This window comes from Sus scrofa, chromosome 2 (assembly GCF_054392235.1).
Source record: "Sus scrofa isolate SSC_HxYL_T2T_F1_AM1 chromosome 2, Sscrofa_HxYL_maternal_Yorkshire_Landrace_v2.0, whole genome shotgun sequence".
Taxonomy (NCBI): domain Eukaryota; kingdom Metazoa; phylum Chordata; class Mammalia; order Artiodactyla; family Suidae; genus Sus; species Sus scrofa.
In genome coordinates, this window is record NC_139384.1 from 157,967,383 (window position 1) to 157,994,020 (window position 26,638).

The 26,638-nt window shown below is 41.5% G+C and overlaps 1 protein-coding gene across 8 annotated transcripts in view; it reads left to right on the top strand.

Moving 5' to 3' along the window:
* The first annotated feature begins 883 nt into the window (after positions 1 to 883).
* The window catches only part of RBM27 (RNA binding motif protein 27), a 75,591-nt gene continuing 49,836 nt past the window's right edge, over positions 884 to 26,638 (top strand). For 7 of the 8 annotated variants that reach the window (XR_014838984.1, XR_014838985.1, XR_014838986.1 and 4 more), the window contains exons 1-7: positions 884 to 1,101; positions 13,629 to 13,747; positions 16,870 to 16,994; positions 21,383 to 21,474; positions 22,158 to 22,351; positions 23,112 to 23,372; positions 24,654 to 24,953. Coding sequence is in view for 5 of the 8 variants with exons in the window: in XM_003124070.7 (XP_003124118.4) it covers positions 1,043 to 1,101; positions 13,629 to 13,747; positions 16,870 to 16,994; positions 21,383 to 21,474; positions 22,158 to 22,351; positions 23,112 to 23,372; positions 24,654 to 24,953 (1,150 nt within the window). In the remaining 3 variants the exon portion in view is untranslated. The remainder of the gene's footprint in view (positions 1,102 to 13,628; positions 13,748 to 16,869; positions 16,995 to 21,382; positions 21,475 to 22,157; positions 22,352 to 23,111; positions 23,373 to 24,653; positions 24,954 to 26,638) is intronic. The other variant, XM_085014924.1, reaches the window with a different exon arrangement.

The following is a 26,638-nucleotide window of genomic DNA, read 5'->3' on the forward strand; positions in this document are numbered from 1 at the left end:
GTGCCAAGCGAGTAATTTCAAAACTCCAAAAGGAATTTCTCATCTAGTACAGACCAAACTGCCTGGTTCGGTGATTGCAATTTTTTACAGAAATTATTGTTTAAAACACTTTTTTTGGTGTGCTTACTAAAATTCACCCTGCACAACCTCCACCAAATTTTAGATATGCAATGAAAAGGGAATTAAAAAAAAAAACTGGAATAATTTTTCTTCCCAATAAAGAATATATTAAAAATACTGGTAAAATCGAAACGGCCTCCGTCTTTCACATCCGTTGCGCCACGTTTTAAAAATGACGATTATTGGAATTCAAGGCATGGTTGTCAAAGCAGTCTGCGTAATTTAAGCACAGCATCAAAAAATACGAGCATGTGCGCCGAGCAAAATGAGTGTGTGTGGGGGGAAAAAAAGTAAAAATTTGCGTTCCGTGCAATGTGTCGAAAGTGAACGTATTGCACGTTGGGTTGCAGATTTACTACAGCTGAGTCATTTCGGGACAGGAATGTGTGTTTCCAGGAAAAACGAGAGGAAGGAACCAGGCTGAGGGGCTCACCGGGTTCCCCCAGGCACTCCCAGTAGCAGACACCGGTATTCCGCCGCGGCGGGCGGCGGCATGGTCAAAAAAAGGCGCCGCGGTCCCTTTAAGAGCCACAGCACCTTCTCCAAGATACCATCTTGCACCAGGAGTTCACGTAAGCTCTCTACCTACCTTGCTATAGCCCTCCTCCTTCACTGGGTACGACCGGCGGGCGGGGCGAGCGAGCCTTGTCATTGGCTTTGTCCGCACGGCCCTCTCTCTCCGATTGGCTCCCGCGCCCGCCCCTCGACGCTACCTCCCGCCCGCCTGAGCCGTCGGGCTAGGTTGAGTGAGGGCTCTTGGGTTAGTTCCTGTTAGGCCCCGGCCGGGGGAGTAGGTTGAAGTCTCTTAAGATGCCGGGTGGGCTGGGGCGCCGGGCGCTGTGAGGAAGGCGTGAGGAGGCGCGAGGGGCGACCCGCGGCAGGCCGGAACGAGCGCGGCGGCCGAGCCCGCCTTCCCCGCACCATGCTCATAGAGGATGTGGATGCCCTCAAGTCCTGGCTGGCCAAGTTACTGGAGCCGATGTGAGTGCGCCCGGCTGGGCCGGGGCCGGCGAGCGTGGGCGTTGGGGGCCCGCGGGGGCGTGGGGGAGGGGAGGGCGGGGCGGCGGGCGGCGGCGGGAGGTCCCGGCGGCGTCTCCGCCGTAGTACTCGCTCCATTGTGGGGGGAGCCGGGGGCGTCGCGGCGGCGCGGCTGCGGGACCGGGGCGGGGGGGGGGCAAGGACAGCGAGGGCTTTTTAAACCCAAATGTCGGGGTGCTCGAAGGGGCGGCGGGAGGACTGAGGGAATTTCCGCTCCGCCGTTGGAGACCTGAGAGGGAAAGCGGGGCTCTCGAGGGATTTTAAGGTTTGAGGATCAGGATCCTGAGGGGAGAAGCAGGACGTCTTCACCAAGCGCGTTCTTCCGGAGCCGAAAAGCTCGGGACGCGGAGTATCGAGGGCCTGTTGAAAAGCCGAGGGGAGAGGGCGGAGTGGGGACCTCGAGGGATCCGCGGCGACTGCCGAGGAGTTCCAGGGGTTCGGAACGACCGACGTGAAAGAGGAGGCGGTTGGAGGGGTTCGTGGGCATCGAGGTGGCTGAGGAATTGCTGGGAAGCTGATCATCGTGTGAAGGGCTTTTGAGGCGTCCGAGGCGTTGGTGATGCCGGGAGGGCGGGCGATTGTTCACGACCCTTAGGGACTGGGGGGCGGCGGGGGGAGATTGTGTAAGTTTGACCGGGGGTCGGAGGGGTCGCCCCGGCGGCTGATGCTACTGGAGGAGCGGCCACCGGCAGGGCTTTTTGGAGCCAGAGCCCGGCGAAAGGGGCAGGGAGGGAATGCGCTCTGGAGCTGCCGAGAGGGCGCTGGAGACGCTGGGCCGAGGGCTTAGAGGTGCGAGGCTTGCTTCGAAGGACTCCCTCGGTGGCTTGGGGGAAATGGTATTGGGACCCTCGGGGCGGAGAGCGGAGGTATCGCCTTTGTGTTGGTTTTGTAACCCCTTCCGAAGGGAAAGACTGTGCAGCGGGACCCTGGGCCTCGGTGGTCTCTGAAACCCCCCGGCTGGAGGGGGGCTGAGGAGGCTGTAAGAGGCGTCTAAGCCTCGTGGGAACGAGGGCTGAGGACGGCATCCTTGCTTGCCCTCTTCTCCTCTGCTTGTTACTTACCTTCCCAGTGGAGGGGAAGGCCTTCTGGCTGAGAGAAAGGGGTAGGAGAAGAGACGGGCAGACTTGGATTCTTTAGGGCACATCCCTTAAGTGGAAACATTGAGTTTTTGCACCAGTGAAAGTAAGGGGTCGCTTGGGACGTGTGCAGGTAAAGTCTGGGCTGTTGGGAGGGGGACAGCTGCTTGCCTGTTTCTCTGTTGGCTTGTGCTCCTGAGTTTTCCCGTTAACTAACTTTAGTTTTGCCCTATTGGTTTCTTGGGTGGGATGGCAACACCTAAGAAGACTCACCTGTAGCCCACTGTGTCTGCCCTGGGAAGAAGATAGGATGGGTAAGGGAGGCAGCGTTTGGGGAGTTTTGATGTCTGAAGTGGCATTTATTTGCATTCTGAGGGTAAGGGGGGTGTGACTAGAGTGCAGGTATGAATAAAAGGGACATTAAGGGCCTCGGAATTGTCTGGTTAAAGTGAAAATGACTTCTGGACATACTTGAAGGTTGTGTGGAAGAATATGGGCCTCTTGAACGTGAATATTCTTTTTCTACAGTAATAATTTTGGAGCACAAAAATGAAATGGATTGTGATGAAGGTGGGAAATAATGAAGTAGCTTTCCTGAAACTGACCTTGTATGGAAGAGGCTAAAAATAGAAGAAGGTGTATTAATTTACCTTCCTGTTTTTAGTTTGTTGACAGAGATCCTTTTGAAAGTATTAAATATATATTTTCTGTCTTGGGTAGAAGGTGACAAGTTTTAACATTATAGTGAAATGCTTTTTTTTTCAAAGCTCCCTAAAAATGTTTTGCTTGGGGTAATGTTTTTGGTTTTTTCTTTTTTTCTTTCTTTCTTTATCTTTTTGGCTTTTTAAGGCTGCACTTGGGGCATATGGAGATTCCCAGGCTGGAGGTCAAATCAGAGGTACAGCTGCCAGCCTACACCACAGCCACAGCAGCTCAGGATCGGAGCCACCTCTGCGACCTGCACCACAGCCCATGGCAACACCGGATTCTTAACCCACTGAGCAAGGCCAGGAATCAAACCTGCAACCTCATGGTTCCTCATTGGATTTGTTTCAGCTGTGCCACAATGGGAACTCCCTGGTTTTTTTCTTAATGTCAGAAATTAGTTTGGGTGGGAACTTAAACCCAAACTATGGGTTTTTCACTAGGTTTTTTTTGACTCTTTGTACTGACTTTATATGTACATATTCTGTAATTTTCATGGCTAAAAATTGTCTTTCAAAATGATTGAGTTTAGTTTCCCTTTTGTTTAGAGTTGTACGTTCAACTTAAAGTATATGTCATGCTTTTCTCTTTTAAAAAAATCTTATTACTTTCTTACAGTTAAAAAAGATCTAAAATCACTGCTTGTCTTTTAATGATATAGATAACTTTCCAATAACTAATAAAATATTTATCACGAACTCAGTTAAGTAAGGGTTTTGGATGAAAGTGTTAATAAAAAGTAGTAAATGCAAATGCAGATAACATAAGTATTTTCATTGTTAGTATATTGTCATGGGAGATTATTTTGTATCTAAAATGTAATAAATAATATGCTGAAGTAGGTTGTATTTGTAAATTTACTTTTTACATATTCCAGATTCAAGAAAATTGGAGTTCCCGTCGTGGCGCAGTGGTTAATGAATCCGACTAGGAACCATGAGGTTGCGGGTTCGGTCCCTGCCCTTGCTCAGTGGGTTAAGGATCCGGCGTTGCCGTGAGCTGTGGTGTAGGTTGCAGACGCGGCTCGGATCCTGAGTTGCTGTGGCTCTGGTGTAAGCCGGTGGCTACAGCTCTGATTAGACCCCTAGCCTGGGAACCTCCATATGCCGCGAGAGCGGCCCAAGAAATAGCGAAAAAAAAGACAAAAAAAAAAAAGAAAAAGAAAATTTTCATGGCAGATTGGCATGTTGCTACAACATAGCATTTCAGAGCAGTTGTTATGCTTTCAGATGATGTAGTTGCAGTGGGTATGTTGGAATCATACTGTGGCTGGGTACATGCTTTCCTCTTGCACTTTCTTATTTAGCTTAATTTACAGTTAACTAAATGTATAAAAGTTTTTAATTTTTGGTATTTTTAAGCACTTTGTCACTAGTGAAATGAAGGCATTTAATAGGATATTACTAAATCAATCTAGTTTATATTTGATTATTCCAATAAATTAGAAATATCATGTGCTGTTAGAGCTTATCTCTTAGCTTGCATGCCTTTTGTAGGTGTGGGACATATGTATTACTTTTACTATAGGTAAGACAGACAGACTGGAAGAAATGACTCCTTAACTGGCTATGAAGAACCCAGTACCGGAGTTCCTGTCATGGCTCAGTGGTTAACAGATCCGACTAGGAACCGTGAAGTTGCAGGTTCGACCCCTGGCCTCGCTCAGTAGGTTAAGGATCCGGCATTGCCGTGAGCTGTGGTGTAGCTCAACGGATCCCGAGTTGCTGAGGCTCTGGCGTAGGCCGACAGCTACAGCTCCAATTAGACTCCTAGCCTGGGAACCTCCATATGCCGTGGCAGCGGCCCTAGAAAAGGCAAAAAGACAAAAAAAAAAAAAAAAAGAAAGAAAGAAAGAAAGAAAAACCCAGAACCATTTTTGTTGGCAGTGCAGCAGAGGGAGAGAAACCATCTTAGTCAAAGAAAAGAGTTTATGTTCTCTTTCTACCGCTACATGAACAGACTGAACTCACAGATCTTGATTGGGGTCCTCTTCACTTTTTAAAAAATTTGTTTATTTTTCTTTTCACTTCTTAAGATTTTTTATTTTTTAAGGGCTGCTCCTGCGGCATATGCAAGTTCCCAGGCTAGGGATCGAATCAGAGCTACAGCTGCTGGCCAGCACCACAGCCACAGCAATGTTAGATCTAAGCCACATCTGCAGCCTACACCACAGCTCATGGCAACGCAGGGTCCTTGACCCATTGATCGAGGCCAGGGATTGAACCCACATCCTCATGGATACTAGTTGGGTTTGTTCCTGCTGAGCCACAACAGGAACTCCAACACTGCTGTGTGTTACATATGAAAGTTGAGACTATCTCCTGAGTTCTATCACAGGAAGAGAAATACTTTTTTCTTTTGTTTCTATATGAGATGAGGAATGTTCACTAAACTTATTGTGGTAATCATTTAATATATGTAAGTGTACACTTCAAGATCATACACTTCTGTATGTGAATTGTATCTAAATAAAACAGGAAGAAAAAAGCTATGAACAGCAATAAATTTGTCTTGGTATATGTTTTAGAAATTGATGGGGTTTGCAATCCTTTTTTGAACAGTTGCATCAATTTGTCTATTTTCTGTGTGTTCTAGTAGAGCATCATCATGTGACTTAGGGCATTTAGTTTCTAGTTCTACATCTCATTCACTGTGTGACTTTGGAGAGATTGTCTAACCTTTCTGTATTAAAAAGAGTTAATTATATTAGCCTTTTACCTACCTGATAAATATAAGTATTAATGATGCAGACTAAAAAGTGCTTTGTATACCAGAATCATTAAATACAGATTAAATTTTATGTTTTTGTAATATGAAAATTTATTAAACTCTTTTTGCAAAAATATTTTACTTATTAAGTTAAGCATTTCTGCCACTTAGACAATAATCAGTCCAGTAGTGCATGACAAATCTAGCTTCTCATTGCAGGCCCTATACATAGAATAGGAATGCTAGTGAAAGCCATGGACCTGATGTGAGTTTTTGTAAGTTCAGGCCATAACAAGGTCTATGTAAAAAATGCACTAGAGGATTGAATATATGTCATTTCTGAGTATGATGGGAAAGGCAGCAGTAACCTTCACTGACGGAGGTAGTTGTATTAGGTCAGTGATCGGGGGCAAGGTATACTTTGGTTGAACTCTAAAGTTTACATACTTCTTGGAGGTTTGCAATCCTTATCAAGTTAACTCTTCACTAGTAATCTCTGCAGTTGCTCAAATGGGAAGAAAAATCACCATGCAGCAACTGTTAGACTTGACCTCCCTGATAAACTGCAAGGGTAAAATGAGTATTTTTTAGGTGTGTTCTTAAGATTGAGAACTACTGATAATTCTCTGAAGTGTACTTAGTGGCTTCAAAGAATTAGAGTGCCTCCAAAGTCCTTTGGGATTTGTTTAAAGAGGAGGCCATTCACTATTTCATTATTTTGATCAGAAGACTTCTGGGCAGGTTTTAGTATACTAAGGATCATGTTTGTTCTTATGTCCTTTGGTCCGCCCCCTGGCCCAGTTGCTGTAGGCTAGGTGCCAGAAGTTACTTTTAAAGCCTTCTGTGTTCTACCACTGTCTTGTCTCAACCTCTCACAGTTTTGTTACTTCATTATTAATCTCTTTTTTTAACCGTTTGATATTTTGTACTATAATGATTTGTTTTCACTTCCATCTCTTAGCCATGTGACCTCAGGGCAAGGTCCGTCTTGCTCATAGTAGTTCCATCACCCAGCAAGATGCTTGGCATTCAGTTAACACTCAGTAAATGTTTAAATGCATCAGTGTCCTCAGTTGTCTATTTAGGTTGGTCACCATTAGAAAAGTAAGTTTTTGTTTTTTTTTTCCTTTTTACAGCTGCACCGTTGGCTTATGGAAGTTCCCGGGCTAGGGCTGGGGTCAAATCGGAGCTGCATCTGAGGCCTATGCCACAGCCACAGCAACACCAGCTCTGAGCTGCATCTGCCCCCCAATGTCAGATCCTTGAATCCACTGAGAAAGGCCAGGGATCAAACCCATATCCTCGTGGAAACTAGTTGGGTTCTTAATCCACTGAGCCATAGCGGGAACCCCAAGTTTTTTTTAAATAGTCTAATTTTCTGGTGTGCTTAGCTGGTGGTTGCTGTGCTAAGAGCCACAGTACAAATATAACAGTGGTGTTTGTAACTCAGAGACCTATGTATGTGTATATATATATTTCTCCCCCACTCCGAATAAATCTAAGGGTGTTTTCTTCCGTGATGTATTCATTCATGAATTCCCCTCATTAATGAAGAGGAAGATGAGAAACTTTTGTTTGAAAAGAAGTAGAAGTGCCAATATTTGTGTATCTTAATATGAGTTAACAGGTTCTTAGAACTTAATAGTTACTCAGTTATACTCTTTGATAAAATCAACTCAGATTTTACTTGTTTTTCCACTACTGTCTTATCAAAGGAATATCCTGAACATAGATCTCAGGGTCAGACTTTCTGTTTCTTTACTTTTTTATAAAGTAAAAATAAAAGCATTATTGCATTACAGAAAATGTAGAGAGATAAGAATATAATTATTTGTATACACTTCTAGTCTGTCTTCTGTCTGAACTTTCATGTAGCTATAATCAGACTCAGGTAACATTTTTTATCTGTATTTCTGCAATTGACATTAGCATATTTGTATTTGTGTATTTTTTTTGTGTGTGTGTATTGTGTTTTTTTTTTTTTTTTTTTTTTTTTGTCTTTTTGATATTTTTGGGGGCCACTCCCGTGGCATATGGAGGTTCCCAGGCTAGGGGTCTAATCGGAGCTGTAGCCACTGGCCTACGCCAGAGCCACAGCAACGTGGGATCCGAGCCGCGTCTGCAACCTACACCACAGCTCACGGCAACGCCGGTTCGTTAACCCACTGAGCAGGGGCAGGGACCGAACCCGAAACCTCATGGTTTCTAGTCCGGATTTGTTAACTGCTGCGCCACGACGGGAACTCCTGTGTATTGTTTTTATAGCCATCACTTTGGATGCCTAATGTTTCATAAACATGGTTACCTTGGAGTTCCCTGGTAGCTGAGTAGGTTAAGGTGTTGTCACTGCTGTGCTCTGGTTTGATTCCTGCCCTAGGAAATTCCACATGCCATAGATGCAGTCAATACATACCCACTGGAGTTGCCATCGTGGCTCAGCAGAAACGAATCTGACTAGTATCCATGAGGTCGCAGGTTCAATCCCTGGTCTTGCTCAGTGGGTTAAGAATCCGGCATTGCTGTGAGCTGTGGTGTAGGTCACAGATGCGGCTTGGATCTGTCATCGCTGTGGCTTCGGTATAGGCCAGAGACTAAAGCTCTGATTTGACCCCTAGCCTGGGAACCTCCATGTGCTGCAGGTGAGGCCCTAAAAAGACCAAACAAACAAACAAAAAAGAGCACTTGCACACACACACATATGTGTATTTTGTGTGTGGGTCTCTTAGTACCCAGAGTATTTTCTGTAGTTGGCTTTGTTCCCTGAGGCTAGTTTCCTATAAGTACAACTGCTAGTCCAGGAATGTGAACATTTTTAATGGCTGTTGATACACCTTAGGATCAGGAGGGTTTTTTTTCCTGTGGCCCAGTAGCATGGTCATAGTCTCACCTCAGGAACAAAATCACACTGAAGTAGAACTTAAAACAGCCCATATTCAGAAACATGTAGATTTTTCTGAAAATGGAAAAGTTTAAATGGTCAATGGTCTTGTCTTTTTCCTTTTTTTTAATGTCCGCACCTGTGGCATATGACAGTTCCCAGGCTAGGGGTTGAATTGGAGCTGCAGCTGCCAGCCTACACCACAGCCACAGCCACAGCAAGCCGCTTCTGCGACCTACACCGCAGTTCATGTCAATGCTGGATCCTTAACCCACTGAGCAAGGCCAGGGATCAAACCCATGTCCTCATGGATATTAGTCGGGTTCGTTACCACTGAGCCAAGACAGGACCTCTGGTCTTGTCTTTTTCCTAAGATAGTTAGTGGTGTTTCTTGGCTTGGGGCTTAAGGTAAGGGAGTACCTTTACCCTTTGGTCTTGGGATTTGGGTATAAGTCTAAATCTGTGAAGCTGAGGTGCTAGCTCAGTAGATGTGTCATATACCTGCAATGGAGATTTTATTAAGAAGGAAAAAGACAAATTTGAGGTTTTTTCAGATAAGGCATTTTTAGGGCAGTATTTCTGTTAACTTCCCCTGAGAAAAATTCAGTATATATTTTTTAATTAAAATAAAAGATAGATAATTGAAACATATTCTTAGAACATTATTATGCAAGACGTGAATTTTAAGGAATCCTCATTTAAACTTTAGGAAATTTCTTCTTTTTTTTTTGGCTTTTCTAGGGCCGCACTTGGGGCATGTGGAGGTTTCCATACTAGAGGTCTAATTGGAGCTGGATCCTTAGCCCACTAATCGAGCCCAAGGATTGAACCCACAACCTCATGGTTCCTAGTCGCATTCGTTAACCACCGAGCCATGACGGGAACTCCTAGGAAATTTCTTTTGTTGGTTTTTTATTTTAACTGAAAGGTGGTTATTGGTTGAGACTTAGAATTCATTAATGTGTTGTACAGTAAACATTGGAAAAATGTATGTGCCATGATAGGTTTTACTTGTATGGAATTGCAGCTGAATTTTAGTTCCACAGCTGTGCTGTCTGCCTGATCTTGAGTGGATCACTTGATATGTCTTTACATATTTACAAATTAAGGTAACTATAAAATGAGTAATAATTCATTGATTATGTTGTTAAGACCTTTTAAAGACTACAGTAAAAAAGTAAATTTAGGAGTTCCCGTCATGGCATAGTGGTTAACGAATCTGACTAGGAACCATGAGGTTGCGGGTTCGATCCCTGGCCTTGCTCAGTGGGTTAAGGATCCGGCGTTGCCGTGAGCTGTGGTGTAGGTTGCAGACATGGCTCTGATCCCGTGTTGCTCTGGCCCTGGCGTAGGCCGGTGACTACACCTCCGATTCGACCCCTAGCCTGGGAACCTTCGTATGTCACAGGAAGCGGCCCTAGAAAAGACAAAAAAAAAAAAAGTAATTTTAGGTGGCTATTACTAACTTGTCTAATCTCTTTGTCATAATAGAAGCTCCTTTTTGTCTAGAAATATGTGTATTTAATGTAGCCATGGCTCCAACATTTTGAAATGTCTTTTATTCCAAAATGTAAAGGTTTTTCTTTTGTCTTCTTTGCTTTTTGTTGTTGTCGTTGTTGTGTTTTTTAGGGCCGAACCCGTGGCATATGGAGATTCCCAGGCTAGGGGTCAAATTGTAGCTGTAGCTGGCTTACACCACAGCTCAGGGCAATGCTGGATCCTTAACTCACTGAGCAAGGCCAGGGATCAAACCTGCGCCCTCATGGATGCTAGTCAGATTCGTTAACTGCTAAGCCATGACAGGGACACCAAGGTTTTAAATACTTTCTTTAGGTACTGCTTTTTGTGTAAGCAAAGTAGGAAGTGATCCTGCATTTGTCCTGTAATCTATCAAGGATTTTAGTCATGCTCAGGTTTTTGTCACACTTCTAGAAGTCTTGTTGGGCTGCTATGGTATTGGTATCACAGCTATCACATTGTTGTAATTGTCAGTTTTTAAAGGTTATTTGGTAAGGAGGGGTGATGAAGGAAAAAATAAGTGCAATCATAAAGGTACAAAAAATTATAGCATAGAACTCCCCAATGTATTTTAAGTTTCACCGTTCAATTGGTGTGACTCATTATTTCAGACTGGCAGTTTCCTTCATAGTGCACTTTATGGATACATATTAGGAGCTGTTAAATTTAAGTGGTCCCATTCCTTTGGCTGTAAACATGCCTTTATATTTGGTGCATATTTCTAACAGTTATTAATAGTTCACTTGCATTAGACAATATTTAGAATCTGTGATCACTCTCTTTTCTTGGTGTCTAGTCTTTTTCCACTCTTTTAACCCTCTTGTAACTATTCATCTTGAGTTTTAAGAGTCACATCAAACTGTATTTCATCAGAAGCACCCTAACTCTGCGTTTGTTTTTCAGAGTCTGAATACTAAATATATGTATGTGGAATCTGGGTTTGTTTAATTTACTTCACTTATCAGTAATCTGGGTTTTGCCTATTTCTCACTAGAAACCTCATATCCTTACCCAGTATTATACCTGTTAGGTCATGAGAGTCCTTGAAGGTTCTCATAACACCAGAGAAAATACATCGCTTCTTTTCTGACATTCCTACTTATTTAAAAAAAAATTCTTTCTCTGTGTTTAGAATATTTTGCTTATCCAGGATGTGAACTTTTTTAGTAAGGTAGAAATGTAATTTTTTTCCCCCTCACCTCTCCATTTGAATAGATTAGAACTATACTGAGCAAATGTCTTATTGTTCTCAAGAGTGAAATTAGGAGTTCCTATTTGGCTCAGCAGAAATGAATCTGACTGGCATCCATGAGGACACGGGTTTGATCCCTGGCCTCGCTCAGTGGGTTAAGGATCTGGCGTTGCCGTGAGGTGTCATGAGCTGTTGTGTAGATCGTGTAGGTCAGTGGCTACAGTTTCAATTCATCCCCTAGCCTGGGAACTTCCATATGCTGCCGTGGGGCCCTAAAAAGACCAAAAAAAAAAAAAAAGTGAAATTAAGTCTGCCTACACATCTTTATTTTAAGGTGTTTATGGAAGTGCCAAAGTGGGCATGTCATGGGTAACGTTTTTGAAATTTCAAGGTGGAAATGTCATATATCCACTTCAGGGTCGAGCAATTGGATTTACTAAGGTGATCTTTTCATAAAATTGTCCAGAATGCAGGGTTGTTTGTTTGTTTGTTTGCTTTATAAGGGCTGCAGGTGTGACATACGGAAGTTCCCAGGCTAGGGGTTGAATCAGAGCTACAGCTGCCAGCCTGCATCACAGCCACAGCAGCTCGGGCTCTGAGCCGCGTCTGCTACCTATATCCCAGCTCACAGCAATTCCAAATCCTTAACCCACTGAGCGAGGCCAGGGATTGAACCCTCATCCTTGTGGATATCAGTTGGGTTTGTTAACCTATGAGCCACAATGGGAACGCCCAGTATTTTTTACTTAAGAAAAATCCCATGTTTCTTTAATTAATAAAACTATCTTTATACTTACACTATACTAGTGCACTTTGACCTTTACCCATCATTTTTTAACATTAGTTTTGAGTTTTGTAAAATTGACAAAATTGAAACTTATTCTTACAATTGATATACAATTGTGCATGGACATTTAAAGAGCCAGCCTTTCACATAACTGTTAATACTGACAATGAAAAAAATTCTGCTATTTTACTGAATTATGAACTTTTAAAGGTATAAACTGGAAAGGAAGTAAGGGTGCTGGTGCTTGGTTTTTCTTTTATTTACTCATAAGTTATTGGAAATGTGATTGATACTCTTGAGCTGAAAATTTTAAACTTTCTGGTTGATAGCGGAGGCTCAAAGATTAGAGAATAAGATTTGAATAGTGTTTTATATTTGTTTACCTAGTGATTTTATTTACTGTCATTCTGATTTTTTTTTTTTCATTTTACCTTCACAACAGTGCTCTTAAGCCACAAAAAAGATGTGTGTTACTTAAATGTACATTTATGGGGGAAATAGAACATAAATACAAAAGCATGTATTTATGTATTTTTTACAGCTTTGTTTCATGTAGTATAGATTGTTAAGTCTGGCAGTTGCTGTATGTCAGGAGTGAGCAGCTCAAGGATCATGTGCTGCCCTGACACAGGAGATGACTTTTTTTTTTTTTTTTTTTGCCTTTTCTAGGGCCGCTCCTGCAGCACATGGAAGTTCCCAGGCTAGGGGTCTAAACAGAGCTGTAGCCTCCAGCCTATGCCACAGCCACAGCAACACGGGATCTGAGCCGCATCTTTGACCTACACCACAGCTCAGGGCAACACCAGATCCTTGACCCACTGAGCGAGGCCAAGATCGAACCCACAACCTCATGGTTCCTAGTTGGATTCATTAACCACTGAGCCACGACGGGAATTCCAGGAGATGACTTTGAATGTCACAATTGGGTTACTACTGACAAGGGGAAAAAGGTGACATAGATAAAGTTTATCTCTGCTGCCTTTCACCGCTTCTCTTACCCTTTCTGTTCTAAGTTCCAGATCTTCTCTTTCTTGCTCATAGCTACTAAAGTGTTTACCAATAAAATTTAAGGTGCCATCCTTCTTGTGATCTCACTTTTTAAAAAGGTTATTAAGATACTCACCGAGAAGATTAGCAGTGGAAATTGATCACCCTTTTTAGATTCTGATACTTGTGGTTATAGGCGGTGGGGAAAGTAGTCCCACCACTTCCCTTGCCGCTTCTTCATTAATCACATGGAATAAGTAGTTCCTAAGGAAATCAACAGTGCTTCTACAGGCTGGGGGTCAAGTTGCAACTTATGGGTCCATTGCCACCCTTCCCCTCTTTCCACTGAAAGCAGATAAATGTGGATTTGGTCCAAACTTCCGGGTATGTTTAGAACATTGAAAATAGGAGACAAGCTTTTATAAAAATAAGGAGCAAGGGAAAAATCTTAGCGTGCTTATTATGTATATTTTGTTTGTTACAACAGTCACCTATGTTTGCAGTCACTTGTTATAAACTTTTTGAATTTAAGTTTTCCAAAGTAGGGATGACTTCATTAGTGACATCAGTGTTTGAAAAAAATGTTTAAAAAATTTTGTTTTCTCTTTGTCTGACTAGATGTGATGCTGACCCTTCAGCCTTAGCCAACTATGTTGTAGCACTGGTCAAGAAGGACAAACCTGAGAAAGAATTGAAAGCCTTTTGTGCCGATCAACTTGATGTATTTTTACAAAAAGGTAATTATTATAGACCTTCAACCAAGTACTTAAAAGTAAAGATTTAAAATTAAAATTTTCTGCTAAAACCTTGAAGATATAAACTTGAAAGAAATTGTTTAGGGGCCTTTAAATACTCGAATATACGTATTCATGCTTAGTTATTTATCATGTATTATGGTAAAATTCCTTTTTCCTTTTCCTCCTCTGCTTGAGGCAGTGGTAACTCTCATACTTTTTAGCTGAATGGTTCCTTTGCGGCTTGTGGTAGAGCCTAATTGATGGTTGAGGGTTAACAATGTAAGGATAATGAAGCTGCTTATTTTTTGCCATTTATTAGGACAATGAAACTGTCTTGTTTTTCTCCTTCTTGGCTGGGGCTTCTTGATGGCCAAGAAGCAATGGGCATGATCCTCTTCTTTGTGTCTTTAACTTCCCTTCTCACTATAGTTTTGTCCATGGTCCCAGAGCTTCCTGGGGACCCCCCTGATGCTCCTCTGACTTCATGGCCTGCCATTCCCCTCAGCCTGTTCTGTTCTGGCCACGTTGACCTCCTTGACGTTTATTCAGCATGGCACACCTGTTCCCAGCCCAGGGCTTTTGAACTCTTTACCCTTGCTTGAGAAGCATGGTTTCTTTCTTTATGATTTCTGGTCTCGTCTCAGATAACATCTTCTCAGAGTGATTCCCCTGAGCACCCTGTATACAAAATAGTGTTACACCCTATGCCCCGGGTCACTCTCTCCTCTTCCCAGTCTTTACGTATTTTTTCATGGCACTGTTACTCCTTGTCATGTTATGTGTTTATTTGCCTGTTTATCTGTGTGGTGTCTTTTTCCCCACCTCCCCTTTATGGAGAGTCTTCTTTCCCTTTGTTGAGAGTGGACACTCGGAACCTATAGGCTTGGCACATAGAAGATATTCAGTAAATACTGTTGAATGGACCACTGGGAACCTGGATAATGTGTACTTACTAGTGATCTAGCTATCAGTAATGACAAAATATCTTTTAACTCAAATATCTACTGGGAAAAGAAAAGATAGTAAATATGGCTTCTCAATCTAAAACACAATTACGTATTTTGTGCATTTTTAAGGCTTTTTTGAAAAAAAAAAAAGCTTTCAGCTCAGCGGATAAAGAACCTGGCTAGTATCCATGAGGATGAGGGTCCATCCCTGGTCTCGCTCAGTGGTTGCTGGGAGCTGCAGTGTAGGTTGCAGGCGTGACTCGGATCCAACGTATATATGGCTGTGGTGTAGGCTGGCAGCTAAAGCTCCAGTTTAATCTCTAACCTGGGACCTTCTATATGCCTCAGGTGAGGCCCTAAAAAGACAAAAAAAAAAAAAAAAATCTAATACAGAAATCTTCCCCAGTATAGATAAGTATTTCCTTTTTCTTTTGGGTTTTTTTTTTGGCCCGAGGCTTGTGGAAGTTGCCCGGCCAGGGATCAAACCTGTGATCCTTAACCCACTGCACAGAACTCCAGGTATTTTGTTTTCTAAATGGCCTTAATTACTTAGTTTCAATTAAAGATGAGTCATGATAAGTGTCTTTTACATTAGGTTTTGAAAAATATTTTAGAAATACAGGAGCATATGAAGAAAGTCTTCTGATCATAAAGGTTTTTGAATGGTCTTAAGACTTTTGAATTTATTTTGAAGTTATGTGTAATAAAAGCTCAGTTTTATAGTCATGGAAAATGCTTACTGCACAAATTAATAACATAAAAAGTTTATGAAAGATGCTTTTCTGAAGACAAATTAATTTGACATTTTAGAAATAGCTCTTAATGTAAATGTGTAATAACTGCCGTGTAAACAGTGTCTGTGTTATACTTTATTTTATTCTTTTTTGTCTTTTTGCCATTTCTTGGGCCAATCCTGCACCATATGGAGGTTCCCAGGTTAGGGGTCAAATCGGAGCTGCAGCTGCCAGCCTATACCAGAGCTACAGCAACGCGGGATCTGAGCCTCGTCTGCAACCTACACCACAGCTCACAGCAACATGGGATCCTCAACCCACTGAGCGAGGCCAGGGATCGAACCCAAAACCTCATGGTTCCTAGTCAGATTCGTTAACCACTGCGCCACGATGGGAACTCCTGTGTTATACTTTTAATATGCTCTTTAGCTGTTCCTGAGGGGTAGGACCAATGTAAGATATATTAAATTAGGTTTCAATAGCATAATATAAATATTTTGACATTTAATGTTTAATAAATTCATCTGGTTCTCCCCAGTTAGTCTGTAGAGTAGCCTTTAAGTAAAACACAAAACGGTCTTTTCATATCATTCTCATGTCAAAAGTTATTTTTTCCACCGATTTAAAAAAAAATATATATTTATTTTTGGTCTTTTTGTACTTTTAGGGCTGCATCCGTAGCATATGCAGGTTCCAGGCTAGAGGTTGAATCTGAGCAACAGCTGCTGACCTGTGCTGCAGGTACAGCAACATGGGATCTGAGTTGTGTCTGTGCCCTACACCACAGCTCACAGCAACACTGGATCTTTAACCCACTGAGCAAGGCCAGGGGTTGAACCCACATCCTCATGGATGCTAGTTGGGTTTGCTAACTACTCAGCCACGACGGGAACTCCTAAAAATATTTTTTATTAAATTTCGAGTTGGCACTGAATTTAATCCAACAACATAAAGGTGTACCGTGGAAGCATCTCTCACCTCATCTGCTCTCTTCCCACCTCCAGTACACACAACCTTGTCATTTATGTGCCCTTTCAGAGTTTTTTTTTAATTGCAAATATAAATAGATAAAATATTTAATTTATATCTTTGAGAGTTGATATTATCAATTAGCACTCACTTTTTTGTAGCTGCTATGTATTTTGTACAGTTGTCAAGTTTATTTCAGTAGTCTCTTATTCATGGAAATTTGGGTTGTATTTAATATTTCACTATTATGTACTCAGACAAATAATCTTGCATATATATCATTTTGAACATGTGCAAGTATGTTCAAAGGATTTTAAAACCCGGAAGTAGGATTCTTCCCCGTAAGGGTTAGACTGATTTTTAGTTCCACAGAAGTGTATGAGAAGTCTCACTTTTCTCAGCTTTGCTGATAGAATGTGTTGTCAAACTTTTGGTTTTTGTGCAACACTTAAATATTATTTCTTCTCCTTAGAAACATCAGGTTTTGTGGATAAACTATTTGAAAGTCTCTATACTAAGAACTACCTTCCACCTTTGGAACCAGTTAAGCCTGAGCCAAAACCACCAGTCCAAGAAAAAGAAGAAATTAAAGAAGAGGTAATGCAAAGTTTTCTTTTGCTTGGAGGCTTTTTAGCTCCCGTTACCAGTATTCTTACTTGGAAGTTGACCTGTTTAGAAGTTATCTCTTTCCATCTCTCTCTCTTTCTTTTTTTTTTTTTTGACTGCCCTGTGCAACATGGACTTCCTGGGCCAGGATCAAATCTGAGTTGAGGTTGTGATTGATCTAGGCTGCAGCTTTGGCAACACAGAATCGTTTAACCCACTGTACCAGGCTAGGGGATTGAACCTCTGTCCTGGCTGCAGAAGTGCTTCTGTTGCCATTCCGTCATAGCAGGAACTCCAGAAGTTATTATCTCTTGAAGTTTCTGGGTCTTGAGCTTGGTACAGATTCTTTACCAGGGCATCTTAGTTTCTTAGACTTGAGGAGTCAGAAGAATTTCAGATAGCTTGTTTTAATGTTCCAAGAAATATTTTAGTAACATTGAGGAGTTCAGGGAAATGTTTTCCTGTGACTTTTATTTATTATACATATTCTTTTTAAAAAAATGTTATAATTTTTTTTGCTTTGTAGGGCTGAACCTGCGTTATATGGAAGTTTCCAGGCTAGGGTTCTAATTGTAGCTGCAGCTGCCAGCCTATACCACAGCTACAGCAATGCCAGGTACGAGTTGCATCTGCAACCTACACTGCAGCTCACAGCAATGCCAGATTCTTCACCCACAGAGTGGGGCATGGATTGAACCCGCATCCTCATGGATACTATTCAGGTTTGTTACTGCTGAGCCACGACGGGAACTCCAATTTCCTGTGACTTTTAGAACATTTGGTTAAAAGTAGAGGCTTGGCTGGAAAAATCATTATATCATTTTCGTGTCAATAGGCCATTTCTTTTCTTTTTTTTTGCTGTGCTCATGGCATGTGGAATCAGTCATGGCATTTGGCCCAGGGATCAAACCCATGCCACAGCAACAGTCTAAGCAGCTGCAGTGATAACACCAGATCCTTTTACCCGCTGTTCCACACGAGAACTCCCCATTTCTTCTTTTTTAACCATATAGTTTTTTAATAGTTAATGGAATTATAAACATCACTCTCAATGTACGAAAGAAAAGGAAAAAAATGTTTTTACATTGTTAAAGTATAAAAATGTGATTTAGATGGTAATCTAATTATTTGAACCAAGGAGGAAATTTTATAGTGGGTTAAGGAGCCAGCATTGCTGCAAGCTATGGCATATGTCACAGATGTGGCTCAGGCCTGGTGTTGCTGTGGCAGTGGTGTAGGCTGGCAGCTGTAACTCCGGTTTGACCCCTAGCCTGGGAACTTCCTCCCTAGTTTGCAGGTTGGGCCCTAAAAAGGAAAAAAAAAAAAGAAAAGAAAAGAAAGAAAATCACCCTAGTACTTTTCTCATTGAGGATTAAATAATGTTTTATCCATACACACACACACCCACACCCACACCCCCCCCCCCCACACACACACCCCCAATGCCTGGTGCACATGAATGTTGGTTGTTATATAGAAGTATTTCCCAACTTTGTTTTTTATTATAATTATTTAAACTTTTTATTGGGAGTAATTTTAAACTTACAGAAAAATTCTGAGTAGTACCCAAAACACCTTTTTATCATCTACCTAGATTCACCTATTGAAGATTTGCCCTGTTTGCTTTGTTTACATACCCATACCCAGAATTGTTTTTTTCTGAATCACTTGATAGTAAGTCAGATACATCATGACCTTTGACCCTTAAATACTCTGTATTTTGTAAGGATAAGGATATTCTTTTAGATAGCTTTGGTACCGTTGTCAGTTTCAGTAAATTTAGCATCTATAAAACACTTTAATCTACTATTTTCTAGTTTTGCCTATTGGCCCAACACTGTCCGTTTTTTATACCATGTTTTTTTTTTTCCACTCTCTGGTACAGGATTCATTCAAAAGATCATAGATCACATATTGCATTTCGTTGTCATTTTCTCTCTTTTTTTTTTTGTGGCTTTTTAAGGCCATACTTACAGCATATGGAGATCCCCAGGCTAGGAGTCAGGTTGGAGCCATAGCTGCTGCCCTACACCACAGCCACGGCAACTCAGGATCTGACCTTTGCCACAGCTTGCAGCAACGCCAGGTCCTTTAACCCTGTGAGTGAGGCCAGGGATCGAACCTGCATCTTCATGGATAACACTCAAGTTCTTAACCTGCTGAGCCACAACAGGAACTCCTTAGTTGTCATTTCTGATACATTTTTATTTTATTTTATTTTTATTTTTGGCCGCCCCATAGCATATGGAGTTCCCAGGCTAGGGGTCAGATCTGAGCTGCAGTCGCAGCCCAAGCTGCAGCTGTGGCAGTGTCAGCCTTAACCCACTGTGCCAGGCCAGGGATCAAATCCATGTCCTAGCACTCCCACTGCACCATAGCGGGAACTCCTCTGATATATTTTTAAATACTAGCCTAATTGAACTGATCTATCATTAAAAGAAAACAAAATGTAGCTATACTTAAAATCAATCAATGTTACTACCACTTTTTTATTTTTGGCTCATGCCCTCTAATTATCTCAAAGTCTTTTTAAATTTTTTTTTTTTTTTTTTTTGGTTGACATTTTAGGGCCACACCTGCAGCATGCTGGCCTAGGGATTGAACCTGCAGCCTGGTTCTGCAGAGATGCTGCTGTTCCCATTACACCACAGAGGGAACTCCTGTATATCTCTCTTTTTCTCCTTTTCCTCACCCACTTTTTTTCTTTAAATTGTATTTTGTTGAAACTCATGGTCATTTGTCTTAGGGAGTTTTTAACTGTCTGGGATTTGCTGATTGCATCCCAGTGGAGTGATATGTCCTCTGTATTTCCTGTAAATTGGTAAAGAGAATGATTTTTAAATACAGTCTAATAATTATAGTGTTTCTGCCAGCACCATATGCTTGCCATGTTGTGGATGCCATTTTATTTGCCTGAGTATTACTAAATTGTTAATTTTTGTTCCATTCATTCTCATCCTGATTTGTGATTTTTTTTGTTGTTGTTTTTTGGCTTTTTAGGGCCACACCGTGGCATATGAAATTTCCCAAGCTAGGGGTCGAATTGGAGCTGTCGCTGCCAGCCTCTGCCACAGCCATAGCAACACAGGATCTGAGCCTTGTCTGCAGTCTACACCACAGGTCACAGCAACATCAGATCCTTAACCCACTGAGCAGGGCTAGGGATCAAATCCACGTCCTCATGGATACTGGTTGGGTTCGTTACTGCTGAGCCACAACGGGAACTTCCTGATTTGAGTATTTTTAAGTGACCTTCTGCGTTAGTTGCGCATTTGTTTAGCTCTTACAGATATCTTTATTCCAGCTCTCTCTAGTAAAGTCTGTATATTTGTTTTAAGATTAACTTCTGTTTAAAAACAATAGAATCACTGGTTCTTTATTTCTGGTCAATTTTGACTTTTTTTTTCTTTTTTTTTTTAATTGGCTGCAACCATGGCATGTGGAGTTCCTGGGCCAGAGATTGAATCCCCCTTGCAGATGCAGGCTGCACCACAATTGCTGCAGTGCTTTATCCCTACCCGGCTGTACCAAATGGGAACTTTCTTGACTGTTTTAAGAGAAGCATTACAGAGTTCCCTGCTGGTCTACTAGTTAGAACCTGGGTTAAATCCCTGGTCAGAGAACTGAGATCCCGCTTCGAGCCACTACATGCCTCGGCTAAAAAAAATTAAATAAAAGAAGCCTTAACATCCCCATTAATTCTAATACCATTTTTCCTTAATTCATATGAAATACTTAGTTTTCTAACATTTGTTTGGTTAATCATTTGTTGCTGAAACCTTTTCTATGAAATGAATCTAAAGTTGGAGTTCCTGTTGTGGTGCAGCGGAAATGGATCCGACTAGGAACCATGAGGTTGCCGGTTGATCCCTGGCCTTGCTCAATGGGTTGGGGATCTGGCGTTGCTGTGAGCCGTGGTGTAGGTTGCAGATGCAGCTCGGATCTAGCATAGTTGTGGCTGTGGCGTAGGCTGGTGGCTAGCTCCTATTAGACCCTAGCCTGGGAACCTCCATATGCCGCAGGTGCGGCCCTAGAAAGGACAAAAAGAAAAAAAAAAATCTAAAGTTCTTCTCCAGTGAATTTTATGTGTGAATATATTTTGTAATTAGGAGAACATAAATCATTTTACTATCTGAATGGATTGCTGTTTTCCTCCTACGATAATTTCTACCTTAATTTAACATTTAAAAATTAACATATTACTTCAAAGTAATTTCTGCTTCTTTTTTCCTTTCTCCTGTTGACCAACTTTTTGGGATGTGATTTGACTTCAGTATTTCAGTGTATTTGTGCCCTCTCTTGTGCCAGAAAGCTTATCAAGTGGATTTGTTTTATAATTTGTAGGATTATTCTTGCTTCTAATGAATATTTTCATGTAGGTATTTCAGGAGCCAGCAGAGGAGGAACGAGATGGCAGAAAAAAGAAATACCCTAGTCCCCAGAAGACTCGTTCAGAGTCGAGTGAACGAAGGTTTGTGTTTATCTTAATTAGGAAGATATTGATAACTTACTTTTAAGTTACCTTATAAGGGTATTAAAGGGATTTTTCACATATGCTCTATTCCTCTCTCTCTAAATTGCTTAAAGAAAGAGTTACCTTTCCTTTCCCTCTGTTTTTTTTTTTTTTTTTCCCCTCATCTTTGTCATACTTTCTCTCCTTTTATAAACAGTCATCGTTATGTGCTTTCCCCAAGAGCTCAGGGGTGGGAGCAGTCTCCTTAGAGAATATTAATGAAATGTTCCATTTGGTTAGGGGTGCTCAATATTAAAATCATCCTTAGCATTTTATATTACAAGTGGTGCAGTTTATATGTTGAATCATCAGGCCTCCCATCAAAAAATGTTTAGGACATTTTTTAGGAAGACTTTGTTTTGAGTGTTTTGTCTTTCCTCATTTTAAATATATTTTCCTCCTTACCCCTCCCCATAGTTTGGATTCACCTCCTTTTTTCATTTCTCCCCACCCCATATACTTGAAGGGAATGTTTTTTCTTTTTATATACTGGATTAGAGGAATTATGTGGTGGTTCTATGGCTTTCTGAAAGAGCATAGAAATTATGAATTCTGATAATTGAGGGTATTTCCTACCACTGATCTGTTTTCACACTTGGTTTTTGAGGCATACATATGGCTTTCATATCTGTGTATTATAGGACACGGGAGAAAAAAAGAGAAGATGGCAAGTGGAGAGACTATGACCGGTACTATGAGCGAAATGAATTGTACCGTGAGAAGTATGACTGGAGAAGAGGCAGGAGTAAGAGCCGGAGTAAGAGCCGAGGCCTGAGTAGGAGTCGGAGTCGAAGCCGGGGGCGCAGCAAAGACCGGGATCCAAATAGGAGCGTCGGTGAGTAGATGAGGCTCCCCCTCAAAACCTCTGTAGTTGTTGATGTTCCTGTGTCAATCACAAGTGTGCCAGAACTTCCCTTTAAGGTAAATGTGCCTTTAATATGAGAATTGTGAAATCTGAAATCTGTCTCAAAACAGTGCTCATTTTTTTTTTTTTAATGAAGACAAGGCTCTGTCCTCAGGATGGAGTCAAAGAAGGTTGACTAAAAAGAAGCCATTCATAAGCATATTGTAGTATATTCTAGACTTTTAAGTCATTTTGTATAAGTGAAACAAGGATCTTTTGATCAGCAAAGCTATCACTGGAGGAAGAAGAGTGCCTGCTTCCTCACTCCCATGACTTGACTAGAAAGAATTGATTTGCTTTGAGGTTGCCTGGAGTTCTTAGAATTACAGAGGAAAAAATAGAAGTAGATTACCCAGATCCCAACCGCTTCTCTCTCAGAATGCCGGTTTGGAAGTCAGTTCTTGCACAGCATCCTGATGAGGCATGGAGAAGCTAGTCTTTCTTCATTATGTATTGATGCTGGTGCTGTAAAAGGTGCTCTTACACAAGTGGTGGTCAAGGTCGGTCACATTGTTGCTGCTCCTGCTTTTAGGGTGTATTAACAATGGCAGCACTCTGAAACTTGGACAGCTCAGTACATTGACTTCGGTATTCTCACCTTCCCCTTTCTGTAAGCGAGAAAATAACATAGTTTAAGAATATGGATGTTTGATCTTACTTGTTTCTTGGTTTTGTTTTGTCTCTAAAACAGAACACAGGGAAAGATCTAAGTTTAAGAGTGAGAGGAATGACTTGGAGAGCTCCTATGTGCCTGTGTCCGCACCCCCTCCGAACTCTTCGGAGCAGTATTCCTCTGGGGCACAGTCTATTCCCAGCACCGTTACTGTGATCGCACCTGCGCACCACTCTGAAAACACAACAGAGAGTTGGTCTAATTACTATAATAATCATAGCTCTTCCAATTCTTTCGGTCGAAACCCACCACCAAAGAGGCGATGCAGAGATTATGACGGTAAAAATTCTTTTTTATATTGTACCCAAAAGTACTAGTAAAGCAAATATTACAAGAATTGGATTCCTTTTCATTATAGTGTGGGTTTTATTAAAAGGTATAGGCATATGCTTCTTTGTTTATTTGGGGTTTTTCTGTTTTTGTTTTTTTTGGCTGTGCCTGTGGCATATGGAAGTCCTTGGGCCAGGGATTAAACCTGCGCCACAGCAGCAACCCAAGCTGCTGTAGTGACGGCACTAGATCCTTAACCCACTGTGCCACTATAGAACGCCTTCATTTTATTAATTTTTAGTTAGAATCACATAATTCAAACATTAACATACTCTCACCCTGGTCTCCCAGCCACAAAGATCTTCTAAAGGCCAATTAAATGCTGTCCGTTTCTTTGTCTTTCCAGACATAGTCTCTGCGTGAGCACATAAACAAAAATGTATATTCTCCCCAACTTTCTTTGTTATATAAATACTAGTGTAGTATATATCATGCTGTGTATTTTTTTTTCACTTAGCAATATTTCCTGGCCAGCATCCTGTGTTAACATATAAAGGCCTTCCTCAATATGTTTTTATGCTTCTTAGTATTCTGTACTTACGGAAATGACTTTAAACCTTTTTCTTATTGACGGCGCTTTTCAAATATTTTGCTGTTACAAGCAATGCAACAGTGAATAACTGTAATAATGCTCAGGTGAATAACTTAAACTTTCAACTTCTAGATAAAGCAAAAAGGATTGCTTTAGAATAATGCTTTGAAAATAGGTAGTTGAGATTAGATCATCTAGTTCAAGTTTCTTGTCCTCCCTATCTTCGTTAAATTATTATTTAAAATAACTGAATTTTTGGAGTTCCCAGGGGATTGGCAGAGTCTCTGCAGCACCGGGACTCAGGTTTGATCCCCAGATTAAAGGATCTGATGTTGCTTCGGCTATGATGTGGGTTGAAACTGTGGCTTGGATCTGGTCCCTGGCCCAAGAACTCCATATGCTGTGGGACGGCCAAAAAAGAGAAAATAAAATAATTAAATTTTTATTATGAAAATTTAATAGTAAATGGATTGATCTAATAGTGGTTGGTGCTGTCTCAACAAAGTGTAGTCTCACAGCATACATGGTAGAGAGGACACCTGGCCTACCTGAGGATGTGCAGTGACTAGCAGAGTAACACGAGGAGGCTTTAGACTCCTAGGAGAATAAATCAGATTGCTGGCTGTTTCAGGGACTTGTTTTGTTTATTTTCTCAATTCTGTGTAGATCATAATGAGGTTTATCTTTTATTCTCACAGAAAGAGGATTTTGTGTACTTGGTGACCTTTGTCAGTTTGATCATGGCAATGATCCCCTGGTTGTTGATGAAGTTGCTCTACCAAGCATGATTCCTTTCCCTCCACCTCCTCCTGGGCTTCCTCCGCCACCACCTCCTGGAATGCTAATGCCTCCAATGCCAGGCCCGGGCCCAGGCCCAGGCCCGGGTCCAGGTCCGGGCCCAGGACCAGGCCCAGGTCCAGGTCCTGGCCATAATATGAGACTTCCTGTTCCCCAAGGCCATGGTCAGCCTCCACCTCCTGTTGTGCTTCCCATACCAAGTAAGTACATGTCGACTATTCTTTAACAAAGAATTGCATCGAAAAGAATCCATCCCTGAGTTCCCGTTGTGGCTCAGCACTAATGAACCCTAGTATCCATGAGGACTTGAGTTCTATTCCTGGCCTTGCTCAGTGGGTTAGGGATCTGGCGTTGCCATGAGCTGTGCTGTAGGTTGCAGATGCGGCTTGGATCTGGCGTTGCTGGGTTGTGGTGTAGGCCAGCAGCTGCAACTCTGATTTAGCCCCTAGCCTGGGAACTTCCATATGCCACAGGTGTAGCCCTGAAAAGACAAAAAAAAAAAAAAAAAAAAAATCCATCCCTTTTAGCTAACCTGACACTAGATTTTAAGATTCTGAATACTAAATTTTTAATAAAATTTGGAATATATTCTTATAATTAAGATGCTGTTTTTTCCTTTTTTTTAAATGGCTGTCCCAGCAGCACATGGATGTTCCTGGGCCAGGGATTGAATCTAAGCCTCAGCTGGGACCTATGCCGAAATTGCGGCAACACCAGATCCTTTTTACCAACTGGACCAGGCTGTGGATCGAACCCACACTTCAGCAGCGATCCAAGCTGCTGTAGTACCTCCAAGTGTAATTTTTTTTTTTTTTTTTTTGCCACGCCCTTAATATGCAGAAGTTCCATGGGCCAGGGATCAAACCTGCGCCATAGCAGTGACACAAGCAGTCTTCGGCTGCTAGGCCACCAGGGAGCTCCCCTCCAAGTGTCACTTTTCTCAGTAGTTGCTTAATCTGTAATGACTTACAGTCAGAGTCTTGGTAATTGATAGCATCTTAAGGAAGCTAGGGTTTTGAGGATGTCTTTTTTAGAATATGCCAGTAGATGAATGAAATTTCCCAGTCTTTAAAGAAAATCCCTTTGAGATTTTTTTGAAACTTCTTTAAAATGTTTTATTTTGGAGATTTGCTTTTTTTCTTCCAGTTTTATAGATATATAATTGATGTACAGTTCTGAATAAGCTTAAAGTTCACAGCATAATGATTTGACTTGCATAATACTATGAAATGATTATAACAGTAAGTTTAGTGACCACTTATCTCATATAGGTACAGAATGAAAGGAATGGATAACAATTTTTTCTTATGACAAGAACTCTTAGGATTTACTCTGTTAACAGCTTTCATATGTATATGTTTCATGTTCATAAAGCAGTGTTATATTTGTCATGTTGTAGATTATTAGATCCCTAGTACTTATCTTAAAATTGGAAATTTGTGTCTTTTGATTGCCTGCATCCAACATCCAATTCTTCCTTCCCTTTATGGAAGTTTTCAAATATACACAGATCAGAATAACAGTGTACCATGCACCATCATCCAGCTTCACTGGGTATCAGTATTCAGCTATTTTTGTCTTGTTTATTCCTCCCTCTATCCCCCTACGTATTCTTTCAGGATTTTTTTTTTTTTTTTTTTTTTTGGTCTTTTTGCCTTTTCTAGGACTGTTCCCGCGGCATATGGAGGTTCCCAGGTTAGAGGTCTAATCGGAGCTGTAGCTGCCCAGCCTATGCCAGAGCCACAACAACACGGGATCTGAGCCGCATCTGTGACCTACACCACATCTCATGGCAACACCGGATCCTTAACCTACTGAGCAAGACCAAGGATCGAACCTGCAACCTCATGGTTCCTATTCAGATTTGTTAACCACTCTGCCACAA